The following is a 26476-nucleotide window of genomic DNA, read 5'->3' on the forward strand; positions in this document are numbered from 1 at the left end:
GAATGGTATGTTACTTTGACGTATACAAATTGCAGCGATTTTAAGTGTTGCAAAAAATGGCAAAAGCAACGAACCAAATGTAGCATTGCTGTTGTTGGGAGGCTATTGCAGCAAAATTTAATGATATAGCAAGGATAAATTTCGCTGCAATAGATCAGTTGCAGCGCCAATGCACTCAGATGGAGTGGCCTTTTGTAGCGTGATATTTTTGTCTTTGCAGCGGTTTAGAAACGTTGCAAAAGATAACTTTTTTAGCCTTTTTTCAATTGCGTTGCTATTGATCTAAAAAGAAGGGTTTATACTGTCGAACGTGCAAGGAGGGTAATAACGTTGCAATTAATCAATTACAGCATTTTTTGATAGTATTTACAAGGATTTTAGGCACTGCAAAAACCCTAAATCCTTGTAGTGAGGGGGGTCATCGGCAATGGATTGTTTCAGTACTGTATCGCTAACTTCAAGTGATGATGGATTTGCATTTCAAAAGGTTTTTTGCTCATCAGATTCTAGCATAAAATGTTTCCAGCATATGTAATAGATTATCCATATAAGACTTCTGAGATTTTTTTGTAGATAATCTATTCAAGACGAATTTTGATAGCAACAATATTAGACATTAGCTCAATGAAATGTTTGGGATAAAAGTAGATTCTATGCCTAAATTTAAAAAAATTTCATGTGCAAAGATTCTTACTGGTGTGTTGAAGTTAGAAAATTCTCATATGCAAAAATATTAAAAAAATGGTAGCTGAACATGAGTTTATTTAAGGCCAAAATATTCAGAAAAAACCCACAAACTAGATCCAGAAATAGATTTTAGAGGTTAAGTCAGTGCCACAACTTGAAGAACTAAAGAATGAGAATCATGTTGGTGATGATTTGAGTAAATCTACTCATGCTGATTTGGTTGCCTGAGAAGGTGAAGCAGGCCAAAGGAGATAGAGAAAAGGGGTCGACGTGAAAGAGAACGAGAAAATGAGTTATGGATAAAAACGACAATTTGTTATAAAACTAAAAGAGAAATGATATAACAAGATAGAGAGAATATTGTAAGAGAAATAGTTATTCTTCAATGCAAAACTTGATGATATACAAGTGAATGATACCCATATATATAAGAGTACAAAGGAGTAGATATGGCTCAATGGTCTTAATTGTAGGTTAAAGATAGGTCTTAGTTGATGGCTTCAATGGTCTTAATTAATGACTTCAATGGTCTTCATTTATGGCTATGTATGGCCATACAAATAAGTTCATACATAACACTCTCCCTTTAGATAACCATACATAAAGAATATGCCTCGTTAAAACTTTGCCAAGGAAAAACCCAGTGGGAAAAAACCAATGGCAAAGGAAAAAGAGTATAATATTTATGTATATCGCCAAGTGCTTTAAGATTGCCTCATTAAATCTTGCAAAGAAAAACACAATGGGATAAAACTTTAGCGAAGGAAAAAGAGTACAATTAGCACAAGTTTTCAAGACATTACTCCCTCTGAAAAGTGCATGATAATAGGTCTTCAAATCTCCTCATTCCAATGTTCTGCACAATCTTCTTAAATGTTGCAGTTGGTAATGCTTTTGTGAATAAATCTGCAATATTATCACTTGACCGAATCTGCTTGACATTAATTTCACATTTCTCCTGAAATTCATGGGTATAAAAGAATTTAGGTGAAATATATTTGGTTCTATCACCTTTGATATATCATCCTCTAATTTGAGTAATACAAGTAGCATTATCTTCGTATAAATTGATAGACTATCATTAATCACTAGAAGACCACACTTTTCATGAATATGTTAAATCACTGATCTTAGCCAAATGCATTCTCGACTTGTCTCATGAATTGCAATGATCTCTGAGTAATTTGAAAAGGTAGCAGATAGTGTTTGCTTAACATATCTCCATGATATAGCAGAATTTCCATAGGTAAATACATATCCAGTTTGAGACCTACCTCTGCGTGGATCTGAAAGATAACCTGCATCCGCATATCCAACTAATTGTGTACTTGTTCTATGTTGATAAAATAATCTCATATCAACCGTACCTCGGAGGTATTAAAGGACATGTTTAATGCCATTCTAATGTATTCGAGTTGGTGCGGAACTATATCTTGCAAGTAAAATAACTGAAAATGCAATATCAGGCCGAATGCAATTTCCAAGATACATCAGGGCTTCAATTGTACTGAGATAAGGTATTTCAGGACTAAGAATTTCTTCATCATCTTCACAAGGACGAAATGGATCTTTGCACATCAAGTGATCGAACAACCATTGGAGTACTCAGGAGATGAGATTTGTCCATGTAAAAGTGCTTCAAGACTTTCTCTGTATAATTTGACTGATGAATAAGAATTCCATTTTGCAAATACTCGAGCTGCAGTTCGAGTTAAAATTTCGTTTTGTCAAGGTCTTTCATTTCAAATTCATTCTTTAAATATGTAGCGGTTCTTCTGATCTCTTCAGGAGTTCCAACAAGATTTAGATCATCAACATAAACCGCAATAATAACAAATCCGGAGTCTGATTTCTTAATAAAAACACATGGGTATATTGGATTATTCTCAAATCCTAAGGCGTTTATACCACATGCGTCCGGATTGCTTTAACCCATATAAAGATCTTTGAAGTTTAATAGAATACATATTTTTAGATGTACTCATATTAAAAGTTTCAGGCATTTTATATCCTTCAAAGATTTTCATATATATGTCATGATCTAATGATCTATATAAATATGCAATGACCACATCCATTAACTGCATATCCAATCTTTTTGTAACTATCAAACTAATTAAAAATCTGAATGTGATTGCATCCATAACAGGAGAATATGTTTCCTCATAATCAATTCCTGGTTTCTGCAAGAAACCTTGTGCAACAAGTCGTGCTTTATATCGCACAATTTCATTGCTCTCATTACACTTACGTATAAATATCCATTTATATCCAACAGGCATTACACCCTTTGGTGTTTGTACAATTGGTCTAAAGACCTCTCACTTTGCTAGCGAGTTTAATTCAGTTTCATTAGCTGATTTCCATTTTGGCCAGCCATTTCTACGTCGACATTCTTCGACAGTTCTTGGCTCAATTTTTTCATTACTTCTGGTAATGTCAATAGCCATTTTATATGAAAATATGTTGTCGACAATAATTTTATTTCTATTCAAAATTTCTCTAGTACTTATGAAATGTATCGAGATCTCGTTATTTTCAGGTACCTGTCCCTCTTCAAGAGAAGACATTTCATTAAATACCTCTTCAGAAATTTTTTTTTTCAGAAGATTTAGTCTTTTCAAGAGCATCAATTACTCTTATGGCCTGTGTTGTGGGTATAGATTTTTCAGGAGTACCAAATTCATTTTATATTTTTCTCTTCCGAGGAATTCTGTCCTTAGCACCAATAGGCCGTCCACGCTTCAGGCGTATCTTAGACTCACCTATTGCTATTTTGGCAACTTTTCTTTCAGGGACTGCAATCCTTACTGGAACATCAATAGAAAAAATATATGATTTTACCACACCTTTAGTATCATAAAATACATCCGGTAATTGGTTTGCAACACTTTGCAAATGAATAATCTTTTGAACCTCTAGTTTACATTCTTTTGTACGAGGATCAAATTGGAAAAGAGCTTTATTTTTTCAAGTAATTTCCTGTCGTGCTTCAAGCACCGACTTCTTATTACCCAATGTTGGAAAAATGGATTCGTCAAAATGACAATTCTCAAAACGTGCCTTAAATATATCCCCTGCAAGAGGATCAATGTATCTAATAATAGATGGAGAATTAAACTCAATATATATCCTAAGTCTATGTTGAGGGCCCATCTTTGTACGTTGTGGATGTACAATTGGAACATATACCATACATCCAAAAATACGAAGATGAGAAATATTTGGTTGTTGACCAAATGCAAGCTGTAATGATGAATATTTGTGATATGCTGATGGCCTAACTCGAATCAACAATGCTGCATGAAGTATAGCATGTCCCCAGACAGAAATAAGAAGTTTTGATTTCATGAGTAAAGGTCTAGCAATTAGCTGAAACGTTTTAATTAATGATTCAGCTAAACCGTTTTGAGTGTATGTGTGAGCAACTGGATGTTCAACATCTATTTTTATTGACATGCAATAGTTATCAAAAGTTTGAAATGTAAATTCACCTGTATTATCCAATCGAATAGTTTTAATTAGATAGTCAGGGAATTGTGCTCGTAGTTTAATTATTTGGGCAAGAAGCTTAGCAAATGCAATATTTCTAGTAGAAAGTAGACAAACATGTGACCATCGACTTGATGCATCAATTAAAACCATAAAATATCTGAACGGTCCACTTGATGGTTGAATAGGTCCACATATATCCCCATGAATCCTTTGTAAAAATGATGGAGATTCGAAAACAACATTTGAGATAGATGGTTTGATAATCAATTTACCCTGAGAACATGCAGAACATGGATATTCATTGGATAAAATAATCTTCTGATTCTTTAGGAGATGCCCATACGAATTATCAATTATTCGTCTTATCATTATTGATCTCGGATGTCCAAGGCAATCATGCCAAGCCATAAATACTCTGGGGTCAATGCACTTCTGGTGCATTACCACATGTGATTCGATTATTCTCATTTCTGTCTAATACAATCCAGATGAGAGAACAGTCAGTTTTTCTAATACGAACTTCTGGCTCGAAATTATTTTAGTAATGAGAAGATGCTCTTTGTTGTCTTCGTTGGTGGTTTCCATATGACAACCATTACGACGTATATCTTTAAAACTCAATAAATTTCTTATGGATCGTGAAGAAAATAGAGTATCATTAATACAAAATTTGGTGCCATTAGGCAACACAATATAAGCTCTTCCGGAGCCTTCAATTATATTTGATGAACCAGATATGGTATGAATGTAGGCTTTACTCAATGTTAGATTTTGAAAATATTTTTTATCCTTAAGAATTATGTGAGTTGTAGTACTGTTAGCCAGATATACATTTCTATTATTCATCTCAGAGATAAAAAGTTCATTAGTAAGACTCATGATTCTACAAAATATATAAAACTTTCATTACTACAAAACATTGCAAAATATAAAAAAAAATTACAATAAGATAAATAAAATATATTAATTAAAAAGGATCACTTCCATCACCAATCAAATGATCAACTCTACCACTAGAATTTTTAAAGAAATCAGAAACATCAAGGCTTGTAATATCTTCTCCATCTATAGAAACTAAAGCATCTGATGGTTCAGTAAAATTTGTTTAAAACTTTTTTGTTTTTTCTTTTTTAGAAGTTTGGTATAAGTCAACCAAGTGTTTAGTTGTACGATAAGTATGAGACCAATGTCCAGTCATACCACATCTATGACATCCATTTTCATCTTTCTTTAAAAACTTGTTTTGGAGACCTTTACCCTTCTCTGAGTTGAACCACTTATTGTGGTACGGTGTATATCTATTATTATCCCTTTTAGTGTGGTCACTTTTAGGACCTCCACTTCTATAGTTTTTCCGTCCACGTCCACGTCCACGCCCTCGGTTTTTTTGAAAAGATGCACCATTCGCTTCTAGGAATGGTGTAAATCTAGTACCATTCACTTCAGGGAATGATATAGAACCAGTAGGACGTGATTGATGATTTCTTAACAAAAGCTCATTATTTTGCTCAGCTAATAGAATACAAGATATAAATTCAGAATATTTTTTGAACTTTCACTCTCGATACCTGCAGCATGCTGCTGCAGGAGCACATTCGATGAATAAAAAGTAGTATATGTCTTCTCTAACAAGTCATCATCAGTGACTTTTTCACCACATAATTTTAATAGTGAGCTAATTTTAAAGAGTGCAGAGTTATATTCGCTAACACTCTTGAAATCTTGCAACCTCAAGTGCATCCAATCATGACAAGTTTTTGGGAGAATTACAGTTTTCTGGTGCTCATATCTCTCCCTTAAATCATTCCACAAAATAAGTGGATCTTTCACTGTTAGATACTCAGTTTTTAATTCTTCATGAAGATGGTGCCGAAAGAAAATCATTGCCTTAGCATGGTCCTGTTGGGACCCTTGATTTCCTTCATTAATTGTATCACCCAGGTTCATCGCATCCAGATGGATTTCAACATCAAGGATCCAAGATAAATAATTTTTTTCAGAAATGTCAAGAGCAACGAATTTCAATTTTGTAAGATTTGATATTTTCTACATATATAAATTAGGAATATAAGTATATTTATATTATAAATAAGAAATGCATTCACAAAATCAAAGAGAATAAACATAGAGTTTCATCAAGTAATAATAAGTAATGTAACATTTCATATTCATTTTAGAAATTACAAAAATATATTGAAAAACTTACTTTGAGTAGAAGACTACTAACTTCAAAATCTTCAGAACCTTCATGCTGATAACATGTTATAAAACTAAAACAGAAATGATATAACAAAATAGAGAGAATATTGTAAGATAAAGAGTTGTTCTTTAATACAAAACTTGATGATATATAAGTGAATGATATCTATATATATAGGAGTACAAAGGAGTAGGTATAGTTCAATGGTCTTAATTGTAGGCTAAAGATAGGTCTTAGTTGATGGCTTTAATGGTCTCAATTAATGACTTCAATAGTCTTCATTTATAATTATGTATGACCATACAAATAAGTTCATATATAACACAATTTATTTTATCAAACCTTCCTTTTTTTCATAAACCCGATCTGCCATGTAAAAGGGTGTGCGGTGTGAAGGAATAAACCGGGTATTGAATAAATTTTTCCTTATAAAAAATATGATTTGATGTAAACGGCCTACATGATGTGTCAAAGTTTTTTTGTTTGAAAGATCGGTGCCAAAGGTGGCTACTGGGACCCATGGTCCCATATCGTTCAAAGTTTTATTGTCGAGCCTACAACGCTGATGCAGGCCAGGACAATTGATTCGTGGTAGATTATAAGAGATGCTGTTCGAACATTCACTTCCAATTTTCCAAGCCTTGCTTGCTGTGTCCGTTGTCTGATCTTGTTTTCGACGTTTTTGGGGTCTCTTCTGCTTTCATCATTCAGTATCATTTGGTTTTGAAGCGGTTGCTGCTGCCTTGATTAATTTGTGTAATTTAGTAACCTGTCGTCCTTTTGCACAGCTTAATTAACTAACTGGACTCTGTGGACAGTCTGATGTAGGAAATTAATTTGTGGCAAATTGCATTTATAGTTCTTGCTTTTAAAGATTTTTACTAATTGGTTGTATTCCAAACACAACATGAATTGGTTGATCTCTCCCTCCACCTTTTAATTTTTGTTCAAAATGTTTTATTTTTTACAACATTCTCCAAGTAAAAGTATTTTACAAAAGCATTACTATATCAATAAATATTAGTTAATACTCTGTATTATTTCATAGGATGTTATATGATTAGAGAGAAATGCTTCGGAACGGTACTGGCTGGTTTCTGACCTTTAATAGCAACCAAGAATAAGATATCATCTCAACATTACATAAGTTAACACCATGAACTTCATCATTTCTACTTAGAATGAAATACCTACTAAAGGAAATGTTCTTCCCATTTCTCTGCCTGTCATACCCGACAATATCAAGGTTAAATTAAAAAATAAAAGGACAAAAAATAGAATTAGAGGCTATTCGGATCAAGGAACAACAAAAAGCAAAAACCCATTAGTAAGTCTTCAACAAACAATAAACCACAAATCTAAATCATTCAGAACCCTCTCACTCAGTGTCTTCTCTCTTTGGTCCAGAAGTAGAAGCTGCAAATACAAGATGGGCTCAGTCTCTCTTAAAATAGGGGATGGAACAGCCAGATTCAGAAGAGCATCCCTGTGCTCTTCAGCAGTCAACATTCTCGTGCTTTTCTCCGTGCCCACCACCAATCTTTTTGCTCTCTACGCTTTCACATCCCCCCCAAAGGACCACCAAAACCACCTACTTCTCCGCAATCACAAGAACATCTCTCTTATCTCGGAGTAGGTTTCTCTGTCTCGTAGAAAAAGCTGGCCAAGATGGAGAAGGAGCTCCTTGGCTATGAAAGCCTCGATCTTTCAAGACCCAACCTCGCTAACGAGCTCAAAGTCTATCTCCAGCCCCACCAGCTCCCACTGGGGAAAGATTCAAAAACTGGAGTCACTAAAATGGTGGCTTCCTTGGGTCATACCAGTGAGAAATCCGTGGACCTATTGTCCCAGTATATGGCCTACAAGGTCTCTGAACCTTGCCCTGATGACACTAGCCTTGCCCAGAAGCTAATTTTACGCGAATGCAAGCCATTGCCGAGAAGGGGGTGCTTTCTCCTCATAACCGGTCTAGGAATTATAGCTGAGAGAGAGGAAGGGGATAGCAGACCGACCGGTAGGAAGATATTCTCATGATTTGAAATTAATATTTTAGTAAACTTAAATTGTCTTACATTTTATGATATGATTTGAGTATCACATAAAAATATATCAAAATTACTTGATAATTTTCTCTTACATGCAATTCTCCTAACGCTCCTTAAAAGTAAGTACCAAACCAAACTAAGCTTGATTCAATGGCAAAACATCAAATCAATTAAGTGTTAAATATTAAAATATTCACTAAAAATAAAAAAAAGTAGCTTTGCAGCTATTTTTATTTCTAGCAATGTAAATTATGTAATTATTGTCCCAACAAAGTTGTTTTACTATTTTAAAAAAATCTATGTCAATATGAAAAATTGCAGAAAAATTCACTATTTTCAACGATTTTTATGCACCGCAAATATTATGGCTGCAAATAAGACCACTTGGTAATTCCGATATCATCCTAATAACGTATTCATCGTTACATTTTGTGGCCGTAATGTCTTTTGCTACAAAATATGGTAACTTTTTCTATATTTCACTTATTACAGTGACATGTAAGTTGACATAATTAGGAGTGTAAATTTTACCTGATCAACCGAAAAATCAGCCAGGATTGATTGTGCCGGTTTTGGACCGGTTTGGTTCGAAACTGGTTTTATAAAATAGAAAACCGACCAGAACCAGTCTGATTTCGGTTCCGGTCATTTCTAGACCGGCCCGACTCATATCAGACCGGTACTATTTAATATATTTATATTTATTTATTTAATGTTATATATTATATATTTTATATTATATATAATTTTTATATATAATATATAATAATATAAATTATAATTATATATAAGATAATGTTATTATAATTTATAAAATAAAAATTTAATCTTAAACATAAAAATTTAATTGATCATATATTTTAAATATTAATATTATAAATATATATTATTTATTAATAACATTTTATCATAGATTCATAAGAAATAAGAACCAATAAAAAAAAAAAAATCACTCAAATATTATTACTAAATTTTGATAGCCTAATACACTTAAAACTCTTTATATTTTTTCCGATAAGTACATAAGATATTAATATATATATTAGCATATACTTTATATAAAGCTATAATAATAGCAGATTTTTTTACATATCAGTTTTTTTATATAGCAGTTTTTTTATAGAAAACTTTTTGACATAACAGTTTTTTTTTAAACAGATTTTTTTTATGATAGATATGTATTTTATTAAAACCAAAATACCAATTTATAAGGATAACCGGTGCGTAATCAATTTTAAAAAATGTAAAATTAATACCTACCAATTTGGTCCTAGATTTTGTCCAAAACCGAACCAAATCGAATCGGTTACACCCCTAGTCATAATAAATTGTCTATAGTAAAATTGCCCCTTACTTTCCCACTCTCTCTCTCTGGGGTTCTACATAGGGTTTCCAATCATTGACAACACCACCATCTTCTTGCCACCTTCTGAACTTCTCATCAATGCCGGTGAGTTTCTCTTTCAAACTTTTAGGCTCCATTAATCTTTTTCTATAACTCTCACTCGGGACCCCTGTTTCTCTCTGTACGCCCTAAATGCATGAAAATGATGAAATATTGGTTGAGATTTCTTTTTGTTCGGCCGACGATTTAGAATTAGGAATATTGATTTTATGTGATATTGAGTCGTCCATAATCTCTCTCTCTCTTTGTCTCTGTCTGTGATCCTGTTTTACCTTTTACAAATTGATTTTCTATTAGCAATACTATATCTCGAAGGCTTGCTGATTAATAACATTGGACGTGTAAACCTGAAGTTGCAATTCAGTAGCAGCAAACATCTTTTTGGCACCCTGCATTGACTCCACCGACTTCTCAGGAATTATTTCACCAGTTGAATAATGTCTAGCAAATGTTCTCAAGACTCGATAATCCCATGCAAAGTACCTAGAAAAACACCAGAATATGAGGTCCGCTACCATCAAAGACAAATTTGAGATGAGGGTAATCAGACAAGGTTCTCACAAGGCCTTCTCACTTTCAATACTTTTCACAAGCAGACTTACGTTTTCAGACAAGCCATTTATATGTTTCAATTCTTTTCTTCATATATCAGTGCAAACATATTCATGGTTAAACATAATTAGAAGCTTTGAGTTTGAAACCTTAACGTTGAATTTAAAATTCTTAATTAATGCGGACAGCTCAACACATTTTCCCCACGATGAAATACTCTCCATTTTAAGAGAAAGGACGGGACATAATTCAAAACCAGGAAAATCACACTACAACATGGTAACAAGTAGCCCCACTCAAACTATTCAGACACATTATGCATGTATTTGTACATTAATCTTCATAAGCTAAAATAAACATTAAAAAGAAATTATATTATTATATAAACCAGGTAATTTCATCAATCCACTCACTCAAAGAGGTTTGAAGGTGTTTCAGCTAAATCAAGAACCACTGATCTGGTACCTGAGAAACGTTGGTAATCCTGCAGCCCTGCGGATCAATTGAAAAATTAATTATGATAAGGAAAACAAAGATATAATAATGTTTGTACTAGCTAGGGTAATGCTTCAATGCCACTTGTAAAGAGATAAAAATAGATAAATACCATTCTTGAAAGCAATGAATGAAGTTGTTTACTTGCGGTTTTCCTCATGAGGTATGTATGAATTTGCCGTTGTCTACTTCTTATCTTATTATATGTTTGTGCACGTTTTTTCTTGCAGGTTGTTGCTTTGCTGTTATTTCCCTATATGCTTTGTGGCAAGTGTATTCTAATTGAGTTTCTAAGAATTTTTTGAGGCCTGGGTTTTGGTCTTTGAATATCTCTTACCCCCACGCATCGGGTTGTAACAACGGTTTTACTCCGCTACAAATGAGGGTTATTAGTAAATTGAGGTACCGTTCTCTCTTCTTTATTTTTTTATTTTTTTATTTTTTTTTAAATGGAGAAGCAATGAATGAAGAGCATGTCCAAACTCATGAAAAAGGGTTTCTACTTCCTAGTGGTTAAGCCCCACGGTTGATGGATTACATGAACCAGAAAAATTGCAAACAAGTGGTATAATCTGCAGAGTCAGAAAAACCAAAGCTAATTGTGATTGATAACTTATTTTTTATTAGTAAAGCTAATTGAGATAACTAAAGTTTAACAAAAGTTCATTCATCAAGTTTATACATTAAAACGAAATTATGAATCCCAAATCATATCAAACAAAAATGTTTAACTGTACAAGGTAACTGATTGAGACAGCAAGTACCAGAGCTATCATACGAGGCAACAAAATGTTCAAAATTGAAGATTTCGATAAAACTAGAAATTTAGAAAGTAAGAGATCTTAGGATGTCCTTCTTGTCACACCCCTGTTATATATGTTCAGCAATTGTCAACCATTATTCTATTATAGTAGGCATATTTTTTGTGGTTTGGTGAAATGAATCTTTTGTCTTACTGGGAGGTGGCTTTTCCTTTTTTCTTTCGCCAAGTATTTTGTGTAATAAGTGGCTAGAAGGCATGAACTCCTCAGAAAGTGAAATCTCATGCTTAAGAAGACGTCATTTTAGGGAATTCCTAATGGCTTGTAAACAATGGTTTATAAAGTGTAAATGTTATTTATGTTTGTCTAAGATTAGATGAGTCTGTATTTAAATTTGAATCAGGGATGAATGTGAGTTTTAATAGGACGCTAGGATTATCCGATAAGGATGAGTTTTGAATAAGAGGGTATCTGATAAGGATAAGTACTAGGGTTCTAACTCTTATCAAATCTTGTTTAAATTATAATATAAGAGTTTACAAGAGTCCTATGTTGGTTCAAGTCTAAAAGTCAGTTGATGAGATAAAGACACAAGCTTTATTGAAGAAACTGAAGCATATCTGAGTTCAATACGATCCGGAAGAAGTGATCTAGTCCGAGATGTTCGCAGATTATTAGCAACATATCTGACTGAGATTCTGGATAAAACTGTCAGCAGAGTCCTCCTCCAAATCAATCACTACATTGTTTATTTATAGAGGAGTCGACTGAGGGTTTGAAATAACACTTGAACAGAACATATTCACAAACATTGAGATCTTGAAGATTTGGGTAGAACTTCAAGAGATCGTGGAAGAGAAAATTCTTGAGGGAAGGATTTTCCAAAAAGCTCAATACGTGAAATTGAGTGAGAGCATACTCCAAGGGGGAGTTGTAGTGTTAGAGTTCAACCACTGGAGGTTCCAGTAGGAAAGACAGATTGAAAAGTGTCAGAGATTCTGACTACCTATTACGGTAGAAGACAAGCGGATCGCATGTCTTGGCTAAACGTATCTGATTACAAAGGTTTTGTAAACGTTTTACTTGTAATCTTTTCAATCAATAAAATTGACTTTCCTGCGTTTGGTTGCCCTGAGGAAGTTTTTCAAAGGGTTTTCCTTCATAACCGAATAGTGTGTTAAAGTTATTAATATATATTGGTTACTAATCGGTGCTAATAGTTTGTGTTGAGTGTTAGTGTGCATAATCAAAGGTACTTTGAAAATTTCAATTGGCATCAGAGTGTGGTTCACTCAATTTGAGTGTGATCCATTCCCCTGGAAGATTCATGTCAATATTATCGTCACCACCACAATTTGATGGTGATAACTATGCCTACTAGAAGGTAAGGACGAGAGCATTTTTAAAATCGCTTAATGAGAAAGTATGGTTAACCGTGGAATCAGGATGAACGAGGCCCATATCACCTGTAGAAGAATGGACCAAAGAACAATCTAACAGGTGCAATTGGAACAACAAAGGTCTAAATGCCACTTTCATGGCAGTTTCTCCTAATGAATTCAAGAGAATCTCTGTGTGTGAGAATACCAAGGATGCTTGGAATATTTTGGAAATCACACATGAAGAGACTAGAACGGTGAAAATTTTCAACTTCAGATATTGAACTCAAAGTTTGAGGAGATAAAAATGCTGGATGATGAGAGTTTTAATGAGTTTTATGCTAAACTAAATGACATTGTAAACTCCAGGTACAATCTCGGTGAGAAGGTGGAGGAGGCACGAGTTATGAGGAAAATTCTGAGATCCTTGCCTGAAAGGTTCCGACCAAAAGTGATAGCCATTGAAGAAAGCAAGGATTTAGGGTGGGTTTGGGTGTTGAAAAATGTTGAGAATAGTTGTGAATAGTAGTAAAAAGTATGTGAAAAATAATAATAATAATAATAATAATAATAATAATAATAATAATAATAATAAAAATAAAATAAATAGTAATAAAAAATAGGTAAAAAGTGATGAATATTAGTAAAAGTAGATGAAAAGTAATAATAAAGTAATGAATAATAGTGAGAAGTGTTGAGAGTACCCAAACGCAGCCTTAGACACAATTTGGGTAGAAGAACTGGTAGGCTCTTTGCAAACCTATAAATCTACTCTTCCACAACAAAAGAAAGGTAAGTCCATCGCACTCAAAACTACTAAGGAAGAAAATCAATATGATGATGAAAATTTGTGCAATGAAGACTTAGCCCTTGTGGCCAGAAAATTGAAAAAATTCTCGTTTAATAAAAAGAACTCTAGTAAAATGAAAAAAGGTAAGAATCAAAAATGGAATAAAGACAAAATCGAGACCAAAGATAAAGTCCAATGTCATGAATGCTCTGATTTTGGTCATATAAGAATCGAATGTCCAAATTTTAAAAGAAAGGCAAAAGCTTTGAATGCTACTCTAAGTGATGATTATGATTCTGAAAGTTCAAATACATCCTCTGATAATGAAACTGCATTTATTGCTTTTACTGCATCCATTGCTGATTATGCTGACAAGAGCAAATAATGTACTAACGACAATATGGGTCTGTGTGATACTGATTCTGATGTTGCCACAGAAGTTTCTTATCATGAATTAAGTGTGCAGGAAGCATATGAGGATTTATGTGAAGAGTTCGTGAAACTTCAAAAAGTAAATAAAAAGCTATACAAGAATCTAACCACCATGGAGAATGAGAAGAACAATTTGATGGAGGCACTGAAGCTGACAGAACTGGAATTGACAAAACAGCATGACCAAAAAGAGGTGCTGGAAAAGGAGTTGATAGTGTGTTAGGAATTCAAAGAAAAAACTCCAACTCAAAAAAAAAAAATGAACTATTGAATGTTCAAAGAAATAGTTCCAATCACACAGGGTTGGGATACAATACTTCCAAAGATTTATATTATAAAGCATCCGCTGCCTCTACATCCAAAGGTATCACCTTTGTAAAAGGGAGTAATACAGAAAATATCTCAAAGAAATCTGTTAACAAAGGCAAGTCAACGATGATTTTTCCAGGTAAATCCAAAGATATGTTTGTTCCTACTTGTCATTTTTGTAAAATAATTAGACACATAAAAATAAATTGCTTTAGACTTAGAAAAGAAAAAGAGAAAGACGAGAAATAAGTTTTTGAGTAAGGATAAGAATCTAGAATTTAAAGTGGACAAATTGAGCAATCAAATAAACACCCAAGGTAAGCAACTTTGTAAATTATCCGAATTATGTTTTCCAAAAAATTTAAAGAACACGGATATCAAGACCAAGTAGGTAGTAAAAGAATAAGACGTATGCCTAGTAGCACACACAGCACTCAAAGCAATGAACACTAGCATGTGGTATTTGGATAGCGCTTGCTCTAGACATATGACAGGAGACAAAGGGTTGTTTAAGAAGATTGAGTCCACCAGTGGAGGATCTGTAACTTTCGATGATGGAAGTACTGCGACAATGGAAAGAAAGGGAAGTATAGATATTCCTGGTTTATCTATTCTTCATAATGTTCTTTTTTTTAATGGCCTCAAGGACAATCTGTTAAGTATCAGTCAATTCTGTGATGATCATCTTTTTGTGCAGTTCTCAAATGATGAATGCAAAGTCTGCAATTGTGCTGGAAAATGGATCTTGAAGGGCACCAAAATTGCTGACAACTGCTATGGAATCCCTCCTATGGACACAGTACAGTGTCACAAAATAGAGCTGGATGAAACTGAGTTGTGGCACTTCCGTCTAGAACATATCAATTACAGGGACATGCAAAAGATCTCTATGAAGGAAGCTGTATGTTAAAAAACAAGAAGATGGTATGTGGAGCTTGTTAGAAAGGACAGCAGACCAAAGCACAGCATAAGAAAATAGTCAATATTCTGACCTCAAGACCACTTGAGCTGTTACACATGGATTTGATGGGTCCTACTCAGAATAAGAGCCTCAGCGGAAAGAAGCATATAATGGTGATCATGGATAACTACTCAAGATATACTTGGATCATTCTGTTAAGAGACAAGTCAAAAACCTTCAATCCTGCAAAGAAACTATTCAAACAACTACAAATAGAGAAGAATTCTTCTATCTCTCGTATTCATAGTAATCATGGTAAAAAATTTGAAAATACTAACTTCTTCTCGTTTTGTGATGAACAATGGATACATCAAGAGTTCTCAGCTCTAATCACTCCACAACAAAATGGAGTTGTGGAGAGGAAAAATAAAGCAATACAAGAGATGGCTCGCACCATGCTAAGTAGCAAAAAGTTGGTTTTATACTTCTGGGGAGAAGCCGTCAACACTGCTGGACACATTTTGAACCGTGTTGTCTTTCGTCCAAGTACCAAACTCACCCCTTATAAGTTATGGAATGGGAAGAAACCCACGGTAAAGTACTTTAAAGTGTTCGGGAGTACTTACTACATTCTAAGAGGCAGAGAGAATACCCAGAGTATCCAAAAATTCAATAGCAAGAGTGATAAAAGAATATTTTTGGGATACTCATCAAATAGCAAGGCCTATAGAGTTTACAATCTACGAACTAAGACAGTAATGGAGTCAGTAAATGTAGTTGTGGATGACAATTACAAGGAGATGGCCACTAAGGAACTTGACCACCTTATTGAAAAAGCCGAAGAAAACTCAATTGATCAAGAGGACATGGATTCTGTGAAACCTGCTTCACCAAGCTCAACTCTATCCTATGAAAAGGAGCCGTCTACAAGAATCAGCCACAATCATCCAAAGGAAAACATCCTTGGAGACTTGGGTGAAGGTATGAGATTAAGAAAACGAGTTTTAAATCAAGTCTCATACGTTTACTATTTGTCGCAGGTTGAACCAAAAAATGTGGAAGAAGCCTTACAATATAAAAGCTGGGTGAATGCCATGCACGAGGAATTGCATCAGTTCACTCAAAATCAAGTATGGGAGCTATTGTCGAGACTTGAGGATCATAACATCATTGGAACAATGTGGATCTTCAAAAACAAGGCAGACGAACATGGCACCATTGTTCGCAACAAGGCCAGATTGGTTGCACAGGATACACCCAAGTTGAAGGAATTGATTTTAAAGAGACCTTTGCACCAATAGCTCGTTTGGAATCAGTTCGCATATTACTAGCAATTGCAAGCCATTTACACTTTAAGCTTTACCAAATGGACGTTAAAAGTGCATTTTTAAATGGCATACTTAATGAAGAAATATATGTAGAACAACCAAAGAGATTTACTAATCGAGTAATTCTAGGGAGCAGCCACTATTCATGCTGCACACCACACACTTATAGGTTTTTATAGGGTGTAAGGATACTTTTCATAGGATATATAGATGTTTTTTATAGGGTGTGTGGTGTGCAATGATGAATAGTGGCTGCTCCCAATATTTTCTCTTACTAATCACTTGTTTCTTGACTATGTTTTCAGGTTGAAGAAAGCTCTTTATGGATTGAAGCAAGCACCATGAGCTTAGTACGAAAGACTGACAAAATACTTGCTTGATAATGACTTTGTAAGAGGTCAAGTTGACCAAACATTGTTTTTAAGAAAATCTGATAAGCATCTAGTTATAGCTCAAATATATGTAGATGATATTGTGTTCGGATCCACTCTTGGGGAATGAATTTCTTTCACATAATTCCCCAATCATGCTCGCACTCCAATGAGCACTTCAATTAAAATATGTTCAGATTCTACAGGTAAGAGCATTGATCATACTCTCTATAGAAGCATGATAATAAGTCTTCTTTACATTACTGCTAGCAAACCTGATATTGCTTCTAGTGTAGGTGTCTATGCGCGATTTCAGACAAATCCTAAAGAATCACACCTCACTGTAGTAAAAAGAATCCTGAAATACCTGAGTGCTACGGTTGATTATGGCATCTGGTATTCCAGAGATTCAAATCTAAGTCTAGTTGGCTATTCTGATGCTGACTGGGCTGGTAATGATGACGACAGAAAAAGCACCACAGGTGGTTGTTTTTATGTTAGTAGCAATTTGGTCGCATGGATGAGCAAGAAGCAAAATTCCATCTCCCTACCCACTGCTGAAGCCAAATACATTGCGGCTGGCAGTTGTTGTGCTCAACTTCTTTGGATGAAAAAGATGCTTGAAGACTATGGATTCTCTCAGATACTATGACTATTTATTGTGACAATACAAGTGCCATTAGTATTTCGAAGAATCTTGTGCAACATTCACGAACCAAGCACATAGATATAAGGCATCACTTCATACGAGACTTGGTTAAAACAAAGGTAGTGTCACTAGAACATGTTGATACCGAACACCAACTGGCAGATTTGTTCACCAAACTTTTAGACGGTCTAAGGTTTGAGTTTCTAAGGAAAGTCATTGGTGTGTGTAACATGCCTTAAAAGTTTTTTTTAATCATAATAAAAAAAATATAAATAAAAATATATATAATAAATAAATAAAAAGGGAAGTTCTTTTTGCTGCGTATTTTTTTCAAAAACTTTGTGTTACTATTTTTTGCAAAGTACAGGTATTATGATTATACTGAGTCTTTGAGCTTTGTGACTCCACAATTTTATTTGGCTGGGATTGAGGTTGATCTTATCTGGTATGTGTTTTTGCTTTTGATGCACCACTCTCAAAGAAGACCACACAAGGGTTCAACACTCAGCACTGTGAGGAATTTCAGTTTGACCTCCTAACAACCTGGTCACAACATGCTTATAAAAAAGAGGGGGAAGAGTCTATGCCTTGAATTGACTAAAACTAGTTGAACCTATTGCCAAATTGAAAAATGTCTCCTCTTGCCATGCATTAAGGCCGATCCTTATAGAAAAAGTCGAGTGTTCAAAAGCATTACGAAAAGAGACAAACACTCATGCATGGATATAAGCTCTACAAGTTCTTGTAGAAAAAATCATTGCATCAATCATTGTGGAAAAAGATGTGCAATACAAACTAGACATATAGAGTAAAGATGGCTTTGTGCTTGGAGGGAGTTTCTTTTTCATGTATATAGGATCTACTATAAAGTTTGACTTTCAAGAAAAACTCACCCCTATTGATATAAAAATAAAAAATAAAAACTAAAATAAAGGGGGAGTATAGAAAAGAAAATGAAAAAAAAAATAATACAAATATTTTGAAAAGATTTTTACTCCTCACTAATACACACACGAATCCTTAGGAGGTCATCTATTAAGAAAAATGCTCAAATGTGAAGACTGACTAATAAAGAAATACTTCTCCTAATTAAGTGGATAAGCGTTGAGTGCAACAAAGCTTGGACAAGGAAACTACTCAAAAAAGCCCACGCTTTGTGAAAAATATGTGATATTTTGTTTTGCTTTTCTGTTTTTTTTTTTTTTTTTTTTTTTTTTTAAATTCCTTGTTTTTTTCCTTGTTATTTTTTAAAATAAAAACAATAATGAAAATCAAAGAAGACGAATAATAGACTGCAGCAAGTTGTTTTGGATATAGATCAGTTTTAAATACAGTAAATTCACTTGACGAAGAAGAAAAATCAGACTCTAACTGATGTTGACAACACATAGGGGAAGATCATGGGATGAATCTGTTGATATAGGGAGCAGCAGGGGAGAAGCAGGATAGTGAAAACACCACCACCATCATCTTTTGAAAATTTGGTTTCTTTTTTAAATGTGTCATTTTTATTTCAGGCTGGTTTGTATTTTGAACTATGATTTACTGTTCGTATCTTTGCTTTCACTTGTCACATTTAAACTGATATGTGTGTGGTTACACTAAGACTCATTGTGATACTTCAGACCTTTTTTTTTTATGATATTTATTGATGAAGTATAACTTTCTATATGAGATCTTTGCTGCTGGTTTGGTTAGGTGTTTTTGCAAGTTTACATGACATTCATCCAATATATGTGTTTGTCATCAATCAGCCAAAGGGGGAGATTGTAAATGTTATTTATGTTTGGCTAAGATTAGCTGAGTCTATATTTAAATTTGAATCATGGATGAATGTGAGTTTTAATAGGATGCTAGGATTGCATCCGATAAGGATAAGTACTAGGGTTTTAACTCTTATCAAATCTTGTTTAAATTATAAGATAAGCGTTTACAAGAGTCCTATGTTGGTTCAAGTCTAAAAGTCAGTTGATGAGATAAAGACACAAGCTTTATTGAAGAAACTGAAGCATATCTGAATTCAATACGATCCAAAAGAAGTGATCCAGTTCGAGATGTTCGCAAATCGTTAATAACGTATCTGGATGAGATTCTGGATAAATCTGTCAGCAGAGTCCTTCTCCAAATCAATCACTGCATTGTTTATTTATAAAGGAGTTGGCTGAGGGTTTGAAATAACACTAGATCAGTACATATTCACAAGCATTGAGATCTTGAAGATCTAGGTAGAACTTCAAGAGATCGTGTAAGAGAAAATTCTTGAGGGAAGGATTTTCCAAAAAGCTCAATCTGTGAGATTGAGTGAGAGCATACTCCAAGGGGGAGTTGTAGTGTTCCAGTTCAACCACTGGAGGTTCCAGTAGGAAAGAAAGATTGGAAAGTGTCAGAGGTTCTGACTACTTACTGCGGTAGAAAACAAGCGGGTCACATGTCTTGGGTAAACGTGTCTGATTACAAAGGTTTTGTAAACGTTTTACTTGTAATCTTTCCAATCAATAAAATTGGTTTTCCTAGGTTTGGTTGCCTCGTAGGGTTTTTACATGTTTTTCCATAACATGTAGCTGGGCAGCCACCAAAATCAGAACATAAAAATCTGCCCAACAGTTACAAACCACCATGAGGTGTGGATGGAGATGTAAATGTAGCTCCAAAATTATTCTTCGCATAATTATTCTTCGATACCTCATAAATTTCTCTCTGAAGATTAACGAAATAGTCTTGCTACATGGCTTTCGTGCCAGTAAGATCCAATCTCATAATCTTAGCCTCTAGAATGGTGTTTCCATCCTTGAAGAACTTGTAATCGTTAAATAATTAGAGAACTTGGATACTAACTGATGAGCAATGTATAAAATTGTCCAATCACGAGCATATACACAACTAATAAAATTGTATAGCTAGAATCATGAGCAATGAGGAGCAATAGAATATATGAGTCATAAGCAAATTCTGGTTAATGTACATTCTTATAAAAGTCTTGAAACTCAAGGGGATTAATGCTAAATCAGGGTGATAAAACACAAGTACAATAATATGCTCACATGTTTGAATAGAAAAATTTACTAATGGATGCATGCATTAATGCTAAACCCTTATTCATACATTCTGCAGAAAGTACACCTTAGATTGTTAAATGAATGACAATCACTGCAATTTTCTAGTATAAATGAATGACAGCGATTGCAATATATGGATGCTTAGTGTATAAATGAGATTGGCTGCAAGAAATCATGCTGACAGTCACTGCTATTTTCTGGTATAAAACCAGAGGAGTACTGGACCTACCAGTAATTGGAACTAAGCATGTTGAGCATATAAACTAGTTTGGATTAGTGACAAGGTCGTAATCATGCTCCACAGGTAATCTAAACTGTCTTTAAAAAAAGTGATTGGATGTGGCTGCATATATCAAACCAAATGGGCAGTTGGTTTATACCATTGTTTCCTATAATCTTTAAGTTTTAATATAATTTTTAGCATCAAGTATTAGCTTCAACTCCAAAGTTTGAAACCATTGGTAACGGTTGGTTTGACAAACAATTATCAAGGGGAGTTGCAGTATTTAAATACAAGAGGAGATTAAAAAAAAAAAAAGTAACAACGATAATCAGGGTGATTGGCTGCAAGTACAATAATATTCAGGGTGATTTTTTGTAGGTTCAACACTCCCACAAAAATGGTTATTTCTTTTTGGCTTCCAACATTAGCCTCAAACTTCTCTTTAAAACACCCTAACGTAAGACAACAATTCCACAAACTGCAAGAAAAAATGAACTTTGTGTATGAACAAAACCAAGCCTACACAGAAGGTTTATTATGGCTAAATTGACTGGTATGACATTAACTTTGTGTATGACATGAACTTTGTGCCGAATATCTTCTTTACACAAATATGTACCTTCATCAATATTATGCCTAATTTGTGTATGACGAGAACCTAGCCTACACAGAAGGTTTATTATGCTCGCAAACCAACACAGTCTAGAGGCAGATCGGCCACGAAATTTTATAGACCAAGCACAGATCAGACTAGTTACCAGACGACAGAGCAATCACCAATTTAAAGCATATGCTCAGAAACCACCATAGATCAGACCACAGAGAAAAAAACAGAGAATAGAAATAGAAATCAAAATCGAATAAACCAGCACATCTAAGATATGAATACAAAATATAACTCATATTTGGCATTCAACAAAGAGCCAACAACTGTTCACCATAACGACAGAGTTGTATTTAGTATTCACACAAAGTACCTAAAGCAAAAGGCTGTTTACTCCAATAATTTTTTTTATAATCAAATTTCTCCAATAATTTTCTTCCAACAAACCAGCACAGATCAGATCACAATGCAGAACATGGTATTTGTTAGAACCATTGTCCCAACACAAACAAGAATCGGACAAAGCATTAAACCATAGCACAATGCCATGAACAATAAATCAATAAACATAGCACCACCCAGATGTAAATCACACTAAAACCTTCGACACAATCACTAGACAATCACTTTAAGAAACCTAAAATCTAAATCCATACAATAAACGTACGGCACAATCACTGAAAAGCCACTAAAATCAACCAAATCACAACCAACAAGGGCAAAAATCAGCACAGAATGAAGTAAGACAAAACAGAAATAAAGAAATTTTTACCCTTGCATATATCGAAATCGAAATGGAGATCCTCAGAAAGGCACTTTAGGGAAAAAATCGAAGATCCTCTCCCAGGGTTGTAGGGACACATTCAATGTTGATTCTCGGTGCAGATCCATTGTCCTTGCCGCTGTTTGGTTCTTGAGCCAAGTCGAGAGAGAGATGAAATAACAAAATGGGGAAGAAAACAAGCAACGAAACAGAAAAAAGGAGAGAGAAAGTGAGTGTCGGGCCAAGCTCTATGAGACAAAGGCAGAGAAATGGAGTGTAGGGGCCGAGAGAATGGGAGAGAATAGAGAAATGAGAAAAATGAGAGAGAGAGAATGTTGTCGGTGCCATTCAAGAGGGAAACAAGTTCATGCGATGATTATTTTGCAATAAACAGTAACTCCTAAGTTTGACTTTTGCTTTTGATGTATCGTAGTTCATAGTCTAACGACTTTAGCTAATCTAATGCAGCAAATTTAACAAAAAATGAGCCATGGTAGGCCTATTTATTGGCTCAAGTATGGTGCGCGTTGCATTGTCCAACTTGCGAATGAAATATTTAAATATTATATTTTAAGGCAAACCTGTTTGATAAGTGGGATGAAAATTTTGAGTTTAGAATGAAATATTTAAATATTATATTTTAATATTATTATTGTTTTGAGATTTAAAAAAATTAAAAAAAATTGAATTATTTATTATATTTTACATAAAAATTTAAGAAAGTTTTAATGATGAGATAAAAATTTTAAATTTAAGATAAAAAATTTTTTTGTTACCAAACCATAAGAGCTTCGAAAGATCCGCAACTGACTCGCATCCACACTAAAGGCTTACATCCGTGGGCAAACATTGATACCATCAATGCGTTATACAATTATTCGACGCTAAATTTGAAGTGCTAGCTTTAACATCACTCTATATATGGATACAACACTAAATAGAACTCTCAAACATGAAACTTCTTAACATGCAGCAATTCACTCACTTCCTTGCAGATACTGTATTAATGTTTGCCATTATAGCCTCAATCAGCCGACCAAGTGATGCATATCAAGATCCACCTTCAATTACAGCCTCTCTGCTTTTTTTACTCATCTCTTTGACCCTCTTTCTCACCTCGCCATCAGCTTCCATCAAACATCTCACCGCCTTCTCTATCTCCTCGGCCATCACAAGCACGCTACTACCAAGACTGTAATCAATTTTCAATTCCACTGCTAACCCCAAATCCCTCACCATCTGGAATGCATTGGTTTGCTGTTCCGCATAAAGTGGCCAAGTAGCAATAGCTACACCATGCCACAGGCTCTCCAAGATGGAGTTCCACCCGCAATGGGACACAAACCCTCCAATCGCTTTGTGGGCAAGGACCTCCACTTGTGGAGCCCATCCACATATCATTCCAATACCTCTAGTTCTTTCCAGGAATCCTGGTGGCAAGATCTCCTCAAGATTATCGGCATCAGTCGGTTTGGCCAACTTTTCAGCTACGGATGCCAAACGTATTGACCACAGAAACCGGTGGCCACTCCGCTCTAGTCCAAGTGCAGTCTCTTTCAACTGGGGTTCTCCAAAGCTTCCGTAGCTTCCAAAGCATAAAAAAACCACTGATGATGGAGGTTGATTATCAAGCCACTTCATTATCTCATGCTTGGCCTGATTATCCCCTGAAGGGGTCTTACCCTTGAGGCCAATCATCGGTCCCACTGTGTAAACCGGAGGTATTCCATCGTTAAAAAGAGAGCTTACCGCATGAGATTCCAGCTCATAAAACGTGTTGATAATAATACCATCGGCCTCTTGGTACTTTCTACCATGGTTTACAAAGGAGATGTATCCACCTTCCTTGTTGAACGCCAATGAAGGCAAAGCACCAGGAGGAACTGGGTTGACATAACTCGGAATGGCTGACTCGGGATCTGTTTCCCTAAACTCAATGCCGACCTGGTCATGCCGGGTTGGAAGGTAGAGCGTAAAGCCAAAAAAGGCAGCATTACAAGTGAAGAAGACATAAGACGGGACACCAAGCTCGTGAGCCACATCAATCATGGAGGAGCAAAACATATCTACCACCAACCCAGCAAGCGGAAGCGAAGCTGATAACACACGGTTGATTATAGTTTCTTCGATAAGGCTTCTGTAGTTCTCCATGAACTCGGTGATGAATTTCTCAACAGACTTACATGAAAGCTCTTTCGGGGGAGGATCTACTTGAGGAAGAGGAATAAATCTTACACGGGTGTCGGAGGCAGCGATCGATTGTAAGAGTCCATCGTCGGTGGGTCCAAACGCATCGTTAATGACGAGAACCGTGATCGAAAAACGGTCTTCTCGATCAAGTAAACGTTTTGCAAACTCGAGTGTGGATACGAGGTGACCCATTCCAGGGGCAGGGATGAACACAAGCTCTGCTGTTTTCATCTTGCACAAAAACTGAAGCAATTTTGACCAGTCGGCTGCCTTTGAGTCTATCGTCTGTGGTGCAGCATTAATAGTGGCTTTATGGATTTTCTGATAATCTTTTTGTGGATAACCTCGCATCAAAATTTATTTGTCTGAAAGATCAGGCCATTATTGTCGGGCCTACAATGCGGCAGGCAAGGGCAATTGATTCGTGGCAGATTATAAGAGACAGTATTGTTCGAACCTTCTTCATCTTCAATTTTCCAAGCGTGGCTTGCTGTGTCCATTGTCTGATCTTGTTTTCAACGTTTTTGGAGCTTCTTCTGCATCATTATTCAGTATCATTTGGTTTTGGAGCTGCTGCTGCTGCCGCCTTAATTAATTTGTTTAATTTAGTAACCTGTAGTCCTTTTGCACACCTTAATTAACTAACCGGACTCTGTACGCAGTCTGAGAGCATTGGCATTGGCTTCATCAAAAGCCAAGCCAAATGTATAAAATGATGAATATGTGTAAATCAAAACTGCATTGGATTCATCAAATAAGAAATGGGGAGTTTTGAGCTACAGTAAATCTATAGTTTCCTTCAAATTTGAAGGGTTACTATACACTCATCAACTAATTATTTTACTACATTTTAATTCCCAACTGTTGTACTTTATTTTTCCTCTCTCATTTTTTTTTCCCTCCAACCTTAGTTTCATTTCAGTTTTGGATTTATGGTCAGCCCCAAGTATAAAATTAAATTATTAATGTACCTATAGTTAGTTTAATTGCTAAAAATGAAAAAAATATATATATTATTATTAAAAAAATAATATTATATTATTATTTTGATGAATTCAATAGCTAATCCAATGTGGGATTATGGATAGAAAGGTTTTAGATTTATGGAAAACTTGTACTTTTCATCAAATTTTAAAGATAATTTTGATGAAGCTAATGTGAATGCTCTGATGTAGGAAATTTCTTGGCAAATTGTATTTATAGTTCTTGATTTTTCTTTTTCTTTTAAAAAAAAAAGATTTTTACTAATTGGGTTGTATTCCAAACACAACATGAAATGGTTGATCTCTCCCTCCACCTTTTAATTTTTGTTCATAACGTTTTTTTTTTTTTTACAACATTATTCAAGTAAAAGTATTTTACAAAAGCATTACCATATCAGTAAATATTAGTTAATACTCTGTATTATTTCATAGGATGTTATATGATTTGAAATTAATATTTTAGTAAACAACTTAAATTGTGTTACATTTTATGATTTGATTTGAGTATCACATAACAATATATCAAAATTATTTAATAATTTTCTCTTAAATGCTTTAATCTATATTCTCCGAACGCTCCTTAAAAGCAAGTACCAAACCAAACTAAGCTTGATTCAATCACAAAACCCCAAATCAATTAAGATTAAGTGTTAAATATGAAAATGTTCTATTTGATTTACCTTTAAATAGCTCAATCATTGTATTCTAATTTTAAACGTTTTATTCCTTATAATTCTAATTTTAATTACATCACTCAATTCATTAGTATACCATTAACATTCTATTAGAATAAGCACTCAAGCTTGACAAAATGTGCCTGGGTTGCCACCAAGGCTCGAGTGTGGTTTGGGTATCGTA

The 26476-nt window shown here is 34.6% G+C and overlaps 2 protein-coding genes across 8 annotated transcripts; both read right to left on the reverse strand.

The window, feature by feature from the left end:
* Nucleotides 1-10017: 10017 nt before the first annotated feature.
* LOC122303271 (mitochondrial intermediate peptidase, mitochondrial-like) lies at nucleotides 10018-22927 on the reverse strand. 7 transcript variants are annotated; one of them, XR_006240642.1, is made up of 4 exons: nucleotides 22455-22927; nucleotides 15543-15663; nucleotides 10798-10876; nucleotides 10018-10315 (listed from the first exon to the last, which is right to left on the reverse strand). XR_006240642.1 is itself a non-coding variant. In XM_043114968.1 (4 exons), the coding sequence occupies exons 1-4, from the start codon at nucleotides 22543-22545 to the stop codon at nucleotides 10135-10137; spliced, it is 384 nt and encodes a 127-aa protein (XP_042970902.1). In that variant the 5' UTR covers nucleotides 22546-22926; the 3' UTR covers nucleotides 10018-10134. The 7 variants fall into 7 exon arrangements, 5 of the variants coding, with proteins under 5 accessions (XP_042970902.1, XP_042970905.1, XP_042970901.1 ...); XM_043114968.1 differs by lacking the exon at nucleotides 15543-15663 and adding an exon at nucleotides 14353-14437 and having other exon boundaries at nucleotides 10850-10876; nucleotides 22455-22926; XM_043114971.1 differs by lacking the exon at nucleotides 15543-15663 and adding an exon at nucleotides 14353-14437 and having other exon boundaries at nucleotides 22455-22926.
* Nucleotides 22928-23235: 308 nt separating this feature from the next.
* Nucleotides 23236-25039, reverse strand: LOC122303273 (anthocyanidin 3-O-glucosyltransferase 2-like). Its single transcript, XM_043114972.1, has one exon. It carries the CDS (start codon nucleotides 24984-24986, stop codon nucleotides 23496-23498), a length of 1491 nt encoding a protein of 496 aa, XP_042970906.1. The 5' UTR covers nucleotides 24987-25039; the 3' UTR covers nucleotides 23236-23495.
* Between the last annotated feature and the right edge of the window lie 1437 nt (nucleotides 25040-26476).

This window comes from Carya illinoinensis, chromosome 3, assembly GCF_018687715.1.
Source record: "Carya illinoinensis cultivar Pawnee chromosome 3, C.illinoinensisPawnee_v1, whole genome shotgun sequence".
NCBI lineage: Eukaryota > Viridiplantae > Streptophyta > Magnoliopsida > Fagales > Juglandaceae > Carya > Carya illinoinensis.

Coding starts and splice junctions, on each gene's coding strand:
- LOC122303271 (XM_043114967.1), bottom strand. CDS start 22,545: ATGTGTCCCTACAACCCTGGGAGAGGATCTTCGATTTTTTCCCTAAAG. Junction 14,438..22,454: donor CGATTTCGATATATGCAAGG/GTAAAAATTTCT, acceptor CTCCTTTTCCAG/CACCTCTTTTTGGTCATGCT. Junction 10,316..10,849: donor GGATTACCAACGTTTCTCAG/GTACCAGATCAG, acceptor GTGTTTTTCTAG/GTACTTTGCATGGGATTATC.
- LOC122303273 (XM_043114972.1), bottom strand. CDS start 24,986: ATGCGAGGTTATCCACAAAAAGATTATCAGAAAATCCATAAAGCCACT.